The sequence below is a fragment of the Gymnodraco acuticeps genome, unplaced genomic scaffold (assembly GCF_902827175.1).
Source record: "Gymnodraco acuticeps unplaced genomic scaffold, fGymAcu1.1, whole genome shotgun sequence".
Taxonomy (NCBI): Eukaryota; Metazoa; Chordata; class Actinopteri; order Perciformes; family Bathydraconidae; genus Gymnodraco; species Gymnodraco acuticeps.
The window spans coordinates 738784-748292 of record NW_022990567.1 but is presented as its reverse complement, the minus strand read 5'-3'; the positions used below and the strand labels follow the sequence as shown (position 1 = coordinate 748292).

Below are 9509 nucleotides of genomic sequence, written 5' to 3'. Positions count from 1 at the left end.
CCTTTGAGGTGTCACAAAGGAGGCGGCATTTCATGTTATAGCTTTTAAGCCATAATAGAGCTGGTTCTAACCTTGTTATTTTGTTACATGTTAACACATAAATGCACAGTGTTTATTCCAACAAATTGAGAAACAGTGGGGTCACTGATACATTGTACACTGATGTCACATGGCCAGTACACAAAGGTGGCTGCCAACGTTATTGGTTATTGACCCTTTGTGTTGTCAAACCTGCCCATTGGCCCTAATTACCGCTTCATGTGCCTGTGTTAAAGTGCTTGTGTGAACAATATTTCTTTTTGGACAAAGGAAAGAAAACATAAAAACAAACCTGTTTAAAAGATAGCCAGGCCTCAGACCATTTTATATATTTATTGTGTGTGCTACATTTCCATCTTGGTTATTCCACGACCCATGATAGCTTTCTTTGTGTTCCTCTCTGGTCTCAGCAGTATAATGTAACATTTGGGACCAAACAGTGCCATCAAGAGGCCAAAACTGGAGGCCAGGATGGCAAATACCTCAACAACATCTGCATATTTGCCTGGGGAACTGATATAAGCAGGGACAAATGCCACCCACACAGCACAGAAGATCAGCATGCTAAACGTGATTAGTTTGGCCTCATTGAAGCTATCTGGAAGATTTCTTGCCAGAAATGCTAACAGGAAACTAAGTATAGCCAGTAAGCCAATATAACCCATTAACACTGCAAATCCAACTGTGGACCCGACTACACACTCATACACTATTTTGTCATTGTGGTATTGAGTGTTTTTATGAGGAGCAGGTGAGGAAGAGACAAGCCAAGCAGTACAAATCACTGCCTGAATGGATGTAAGAAGCACAACTGTCCCTCTCTGCTGCAAAATACCAAACCACTTCAGTCTGGCTCTACCTCCTGGCTTTGAGGCGTTGAACACAGCCAGAACCACCATGGTTTTAACAAGAATACAAGAGACACAAAGTACAAAGCTTATCCCAAATGCTGCATGTCTCATTTGACATGTCCACAGTCTGGGACGGCCGATAAACAGCAGTGAACACAGGAAACATAGCTTAAGTGATGCTAAGAGCAGGAAACTTAGTTCTGAATTGTTGGCACGTACCATAGGTGTGCTACGATGGTATGTGAAAATTCCTAGGACAATAGCACAGATACATGTGCCGAGTAAAGACGTGGTTGTCAAACAGATACCCAGTGGCTCTTCATAAGAGAGGAACTCTGTTTCTTTAGGAACACAGTGGTCACGCTGGGGGCTGGACCAGAAGTCCTCTGCACAACTGCTGCACTCCATGGAGTCTGTAAAAATAACGGAAAGTGATAAGATAGGTGTACTGTACATGCTAAAATGGTATCTCAAAAGTGCAATGTTTTAAGCAAAATACCAACCAGTGTTATTACTGATCTTTCCCTCAGAACAAGGGATGCAGTCAAAACAGCACTCAGGTTCCCCCTTCTTCCTTACCATCCGCGTACCTGGAGGACAGCTCTCACTGCACACTGACTGGGGTGGCTGGAGGGAGCAACACACATATCTGTTATTTCTTCTTTACACTGTATCTATGGGACACAAAAATATATCAAATTCAAAAGTAACCTGTTTTGCTTCAAAGTTCCAGAAGATTTTTTCTTCATCAAGTGTGAGTTCTCCACCTCTGTCTGACTCTTTGACCTCGCCCACACTCTGAACTTTAGTTTTTCCATTAGTGAGCCACTTCCAGTTCATGATATCATATATTGGTAAGGCATCACCATTCTCATCAAATGACACTTGATCCCCAAATGGTGTGGTGAAGTTGACCTTTTGCAAGTAATTCACAAGCTGTATCAGAAACAGGGAGAGAAAATTCTATATATTACCATGGTAAACGCAGCTGTACCTCATATTCAATAATCAAACTGCATTTTACACCTATGTATATGTCAAGATATTAATATACCGGGAAGCAGTTCAATCGATAGAAATTGACAGTTTTAAGACATGTTTGGCTCTGAATTTACAAAATTATCCTTTAGTGTCTACCGGTAAAGAAAGACTAGTCAGCTTTCTGTTGCGACCTTTATTATTAGGAATTTAATAGCTTTGTATGTAATCCTATACCCTAAACGCTCTCTGCAAGAAATACTGAAGCATAGGATTTAGTCACATAAAGAATAGGAGTGTAAACTGATATCACACCTGCCATGGCTCCATTCTTTGCAAATTTCCACAGCTGTGCCCACTGAAAGGCCCTCTCCCAGGCTCACACTGCAGCATGTTATCAAGAGCATACACCAGGGCATACACAGCCTTATACACGTTATACTCTGGTCTTAGGTTTGAAACATCCAAAAACTCAGTCTCCACACTTTTTAGATCTTCCTTCCCAGTGCATAGAGCTCCCCCAGCTTCCACCCAACCTGCTGGAGGTGGTGCAAATCTACAGTGAAATGTGTATTCCCAAAACTGATTTACCTGAAACATATACATGTGTTATAAATAATGTCAACATACTTGATTTTCCTTACAAATACCAGATCTGATTGCAATGTTAGACTTACCATGTTATTTCCATAGCTGTTTTTGTGGTTTAGGTCAGGACGTATTTGTAACAGGAAGTCCCTGAACCCTGGTATTTCTCCTCGACGGATGGCAATGCCCAGGGTGCCACCCAGGTACGGCATGAATTGGGGGGTCTGGAGCACAGCTGCTGCAGTCCAGGCTTCACTGGCCATCCACTGCAGGCCTGTCATATTCTGCCTCACCACCTGTGCATTGCATTATTTATAATAGATACATTTACTAGCATGACAGAGTTGATGTCCTACTAATTCATACACACGTGAAATCCAGTGTTTTGCACTTGTCACTAAAGTGATTCCAATTTCATAGCTGTGGGTTAGTGTTGTTTGAGTTAAAGACCCCATGCTAAAACACTACTCAGTGCTTTTAGCAAATAAGTTGTGTGATAAAATCACTTCAATCTATTTGTTACAAACAATGTTTCACAATTAAAACATCGATTTTCATGATTACATTATATATTATTTTGTTAGCCTACAGTTTTTCCTCCCAAAGCCCACACACACACACACACACACACACACACACACCCACACACACACACACACACACACACACACACACACACACACACACACACACACACACACACACACACACACACACATACACACACACACACACGCACACACACACTCCACACACGCACACACACACACCCACACACACCAGTATAATTAAGTTGTAATCAAACCAAACCTCTTCCATCAGATTTATCATGTGACTCTCATGTGCAAACACAATGACCACACGAGCAGTAGATTTCTTCATCACATCCACAATCCTTTTTATTTCAAATGGATTATTGCCCCAGGGCAGAACCTCCAAGTAGGCCAGACAACCTCCACCAGACTGAGCCAGGTCATATTGGAAGGATCGGGCAGCGTGGAGTCCATAATCATCATCACTGACCAGCAGACCGGTCCAAGTCCATCCAAAGCGCCTGAGAATCTGGATCATAGCATGCACCTAGGTAAATACACAGTAAAGGGATTATTGCATAAACTGGTATGATCTGCTAAATGTTTCACAATAGACTGTGTTAAATAATCTCCTAAAACCAATCAGCTATATCTATGGTAAAAAAAGATTTTGACAGGTATTACACAAAAGGAATATATTTTCAGCGAGAAGTTTATTTCTGTGTGCAGATGCTTTAGTATACATTTCCTTTCTTGCTAATTGATGTTTACCTGGAAAGCATCACTTGGGATCGTCCTAAAAAAGGACGGAAACTTTTGCCGGTTACTCAGGCACGAACATGTGGCAAAATAACTCACCTGTAAAAGACACATTTACATTCGAAAAATAAGCCTTTACAAGCTCTCTCAACTGTTTAAAGGTTTATTATTACATCACAATTCACATTAAATTGAAATGAAAACAAAATGATTAAAGGTTATTATGGTGGAAAACTTACCATAGGTACTCTGTACAAACCTAAGACGGCGGAGATGGCAATAGAACGTGTAGAGGAAGAATCCCCGACAATGCCTATGACTGGAGGGTTTCCTACACAGGTCTCGTTTAACATGAACTGCTCCTCTTGACCACTGGCTAGTGATAAAGCTGCACGAAACCCAATTCCTAGTTTGACGCAGTTGTCATAAAGACTGTATCCCAGTGTCACATTAGGCAGCAGGTCAGAGTTTCTGTTGATCTCATCAACAGCAAAGGCCATGGCCTGGGCCTGCCTAAATCCTAGAACATCAAAACTGAGACAAAAAAAACACTTTTGGAAAGTACAGCCTGAAACTTTTTTGCATAACTACTTATACTTTTCACAAACAGTTAAGCCAGTTGAATAGCAACAGTTGCAACAATACCTGAACACGAATAAAAGTAGATAATAGAGTGACATGTCTACAATGGCATGAATAAACAATGTCGTAAATTACAGTAATCTCTTAGTATTACATTGTAATAATGGGATTGCTATCCCCATGTTTCTGCTTTTTGTCGTATCCCTGACACACTTACCCATGGCAGATAGGTTGTTGTGGCTTTGAGGTAAAAGACAGGTCAGGAAAAACAGAAAAGAAGTGAATCTCAAACAGACCACCCAGAACCACATCCCCAGCCTTGTGCATCCCATTTAGTCGGAATTGTCCCTGTAAGTGGCAGGTGGTTGGATAAAGAGGGGAGGCCAAAGCAGAAGAAAAGTAGAAATAAAACATGAAATACACAAGTAACTTGAAATCTGAAAAAGGCAACATGACTTTCCTCCTGTATACCCCTTCTCTGAGCCAGGTCATAAAGTGTTATTGCTATGTCAACCCTTTTTATTGACTTGCATTATTGTTTAATATTGCACACCACCCATCAGAGCATAAGCAAAGGTAGGGGCAGGGCCTAACATACATTTTATTTTAGATTAATTTTTTATTAGAATTATTATGTCATAATTGTTTGCCGTTGATATATATATATATACATTAAAGTGATAATGTGGATTGATACCTTCCAAAAAAACATCTACTTGCTTTGCTGTAAAAGTCAACATTTCTTCCAGACAGCTCTGCAGCTTGACATCAGTAATAATGTGTGTATATTGTATGTATCAGAAGAGCTACTTCATACTGTGTATAATCCCACATTTGTGTGTGATACGCACACCAAATTACACTCATCAAAAACTCAAATCAGCCTCAGGAATGTCCACTAGATGGTACCATCACACCAAGATATTTAGTGATTTTTTTTTAGTGAAACTACCTTTTGCAGAATCATGTGTAAGACAGGTATCCCTATTGAAACTGTCTGTACAATTTGTATTGTTATAGGCACAGGTGGGAAGTAACTAAGTACATTTACTCAAGTACTGTAGTTAAGTACAATTTTGAGATACTGCTACTTTGTACTTTTACTCCACTACAATCCAGAGGTAAATCATTGACTTTTACTCCACTACATTTATTCTGTACCTTTAGTTACTCTACAGATGTGGATCAATAATGTGAAATATAATCAATACTTAAATAAGACTTTAGTTTTACTTGGAGTACTTTAAGTATATTTTGATGCTAACACTTTTGTACTTTTACTTGAGTAACATTTTTAATACAGGATTTTTACTTGTACAGTAACAGAATATTCATACATTCTGGTACTTCTACTTTTACCCAAGTACAAGATCTGAGTACCTCTCCCACATCTGGTTAATGATTTGACTTGTTCTGGCCCAAACCCAAGAAAGCATCTAATAGGGGTGCAAAATATGTTGTAATTCCAAAGGTGGGAAGTAGTAGAGTAAAAATACTTTGTTACTTTACTTAAGTAGGTATTTCTCTGGTATCAGTACTGTTGGAGTTTCTACGATCCGAGTTTAGGATTAGCTGAAAAGAGTACAGGAAGTTTATTTACAAGTTAACAGCGTTTAATAAAAACAATGGTACAATGATACAATGAATTTGCAAATGGATAGCCCAAGCGAGCTTGCTCCATCCATAGGCGCGTTCACACCGGAGTACTTTTCCCGTTTAGTTCCGTTAGTACCCCTTATGTCGCGTTCACACCAAAAAGAGTACTTAGTGCCGGGAACTTTTACCCCCATTTTTAGTGCCTGCTAGAGAGGTGGTACCAAAAAAGTACCAAAAAAGTACCAATTTATATTGGCTGGGCGAATTGCAAACCACGCCCCGTAAAACTCTGAAAAGTTTTTTGAAGCCGCCATTGTATTTGCTGGCATTAGCATTATTAGAATTAGCCCCGTGCACCAACGGAGAGAGAATAACTTATGGCAACACAAAAAAAAACATGGGAGCTGTGGAGTGATGAGGAGGTGTCGGCGTTCTGGTGATTTACTTGGAAGGCTTCAGTAGAGGCTGCTGGGAGTCCCAGCAGCTTCTGTACTGCGCATGTGCGAGATGGTCCGCCATATTGGAGAACTAACATTGTCAGAATAAGTGAGAAATGGATTTAACTTCTGTTAGACAGCCATATGCCATACATTTTTGCATACATTCACAGTAAATATTTATTCAGTATGATAGCTGTCTAACAGAAGTTAAATCAATTTCTCACTTATTCTGACAATGTACTCAACCCCAAATAAAAGAACCCAATAAAAAGAGTTGTTAAATAATAGAGAAGTCACGTTGTAATAACAATAACTCATCTCTCTCGAGTTTTATTTTTCAGCTTTGCCAAAAGTCACTGGCCGTTTCTCAATCGCGAGGATTTTGGCTTCCAAGCCAATATTTCAAGGATGCTACGTCATCGAGTGCCGCCGAAGGACAGTTCCAATCTCCAGCATACTTGGAATTCCACCGAGGCCGCGTCCTTGGTTTGGGGGAAATTTCGAGGCTGCACATGGGTAGACTTCGCGTCCTTAAAATCCCCACAATGCTTTGTGCACGGACCAATTTCAAAAACCCTTGCGGAGAATGGCTGAACCAACGCAGCACACATTTAAATGTAAGTATGTAGTGGCGTAGAACATGTGTTGGTAAATATGTTACTTTGCTACATTTGTTTGTTATCACGAAAAATGTGTTCCGTGAAAGTAAAGCAAGTTCATAATTAGATAGACATCGTGAGGTATTTATTTTTGGTACAGTTTATGTTGAAACCGTTAGAGAGAGTGGCACACTTGTTAGCTTGTTCCATTCTTCTTCGTTTTCCGTAGCCGTGGCTTGGAAGTATACTTGCTTCGTTTCTGAAGGAAGTGACTTGGAAGTACGCGACTACCAAGCCAGCATCCTCGCGATTGAGAAACGGCCACTGTGTCAAGTGTCCTTCTTGGGTTGCCGTCCGGAGTTCTCCAATATGGCGGACCATCTCGCACATGCGCAGTACATATCGGGCAGGGGGACGGATCGGGTAGTGACAGTTGTCAACAGCTTCTACTGAAGCCAGTCCCCACTCCGGGGACTTCGGGTGGCAGTATACGCCGTGAAGTTGTTTGCGGCCTGCCAGTAAGCCGAAAGCAAAAGAAGAAGAAGTGACGTCAGCGGCTTCATTTGCGTAATCTTCCCTCAGGGAAAAGTACTCCGGTGTGAACGCGATTGGTACTTAGTGCCCTGGGGCACTAACATTACATGTTACTTGTTAGACGCTTTTATCCAAAGCCCTGAGCCCTATACTATTCTATCTATAATATATAATTCTATCTATACGGTGCTGCTACATGCTAATGCTACAAACACCGTCTGCCTAGACAGGAAGTCGAGTGTGTCGACAATGTCGTGAACATCCGGTTACAGAATACAACTGTTATTAATTTAAAGTTTACGGTGTGGTGGAACATTATGCAGTCTTTATAAAATATTTCAAACAATGCATACAAAAACAAAAGAATACACAAAGTATAAATGTAAAAATGTATACAAATCTGCAGAGTGCAAAGTAACAGCAGTAAAAGCTGTGACCATGGTGAAAGGCGGTCTTCATATACACGGGGTATTCATAGCTCTGAAATATTTTCCCTTGGCCTGAAAGTGTTACAAATCTACATTTAACATGTATTCCCAAAACATACACTATTTATATATTTCTGCAAACTTCTGTTCCATGTTGTTTTGAAGCACACATCAATTATATCTACAACAGACACATGACCACAAGTAAAACTGCTTTTGACCCGTTGAATCATGTGGAACTTGTGTGCAAACATCCCGACCACAGCTGTTATAGTCTTTAAATAATGAACAATCATTGTGAATATATAAAGTATACATTGCATGTTAAGCAATGTAAATAGTTACATTATATACAGGATATATATGTTAAGAACATATTTATTTGACTAATCAGACAAGTTCAAAAATATTTTCATATTTTAACAAAGTTTTACTTTAAGAATTATATATTTTCAAATACACAATATAACAATACTAACACTTTTTAAGATGTATTTCACAATTAAAAAGTATCTTTAGAATTTCATGAAAGGTTATTTCTTGTGTTTACATTCAGCACAGTAATATTTTCTTCCTCAGTATAAATAACGCATCATTTGTACACATGTGCTGCTGCACGTGTGTGAAACGTACCCTTTTCAACTGAGCTGTGGCTCTGGATAATGTCTGCAGAGAAAAGACAGATAAGTGTAGTGCACCTAAAATAGCCCTACTATAACCACATAACAAGGTTTTTGCATTTCATTAAGATTAAGGATGAGGGACAACAAAGAAAAAGGAGAACAAAAAGACAAGGTAGATACAAATGAACATGATGTGTCTAATGGCCTCCCCGCTCACATCTGATTCTATTCTTCATATAAGATTACTTAATTTTATAGGCAGGGATATTGTATGTTGTGCCACCCATCAGGGAACTGGCTGGGGGCAGGACAAAGTACACATTTTAATTAATTATGTTAGTTTAAAATGGTAAACTATAGAATAAATGCTATGTCATATCATTAAATACATTATTTGCTTCAGTAAATACGTCTATGTCCATATTTTGATTTCTTACATTTTCTCATTGGAATAATGAACACACCAAGGATATTCGTGTTTGTTTATGAAAGCCACATAGAGAAGTTAGAACACGCAATAATATATAGGGTATCAATGTAATAATAAGAAAAAAAAACATTTGTGTATATGCACATGATATTTATTATGTTTTCTCAAATGCAAAAATGCAAAATATGATTAAAGATGTACAATTCAGTAAGAGCAACCTAGGCTGAGTTATGATTATTTGCTTAGACAATAGCATCTTCACATCAAACTGTCATATATGTGCTTGTGTTATTGTATTAAAACACAGGGAATGAAGGGAATAATAAAGGAATAATCAGTTTTACCCAGACATTTCATTATTTATTCTAGAAATAGATTACATATTTAAGTCCTCAGGCAACACCACATGGGTATTTTCAATAACATACCAATTACTATGGCATTTGGTCCACACCCAAACAGCTTTTAAGTCCATTGAACATTAAGCTTATGTAAAACTACCAAGGTGTTCAGGAACTTCATTTTCAAT

At 39.1% G+C, this 9509-nt stretch overlaps 1 protein-coding gene across 1 annotated transcript; it reads right to left on the bottom strand.

The window, feature by feature from the left end:
- Positions 1-383: 383 nt before the first annotated feature.
- On the bottom strand, positions 384-6386 carry LOC117553788 (extracellular calcium-sensing receptor-like). The gene is made up of 10 exons (XM_034227858.1): positions 6341-6386; positions 4548-4695; positions 3988-4282; positions 3761-3847; positions 3267-3536; positions 2546-2752; positions 2184-2459; positions 1602-1826; positions 1394-1517; positions 384-1303 (listed from the first exon to the last, which is right to left on the bottom strand). The coding sequence occupies exons 2-10, from the start codon at positions 4655-4657 to the stop codon at positions 384-386; spliced, it is 2514 nt and encodes an 837-aa protein (XP_034083749.1). The 5' UTR covers positions 4658-4695; positions 6341-6386.
- Positions 6387-9509: the final 3123 nt, after the last annotated feature.

Excerpts from the sequence above, each read along its gene's own strand:
- LOC117553788 (XM_034227858.1), bottom strand. The coding sequence starts at position 4,657 with ATGCACAAGGCTGGGGATGTGGTTCTGGGTGGTCTGTTTGAGATTCAC. Across the intron at positions 3,537-3,760 it reads TCCCAAGTGATGCTTTCCAG|GTGCATGCTATGATCCAGAT; the intron begins GTAAACATCAAT and ends GTATTTACCTAG. Across the intron at positions 2,753-3,266 it reads TGATAAATCTGATGGAAGAG|GTGGTGAGGCAGAATATGAC; the intron begins GTTTGGTTTGAT and ends TGCAATGCACAG.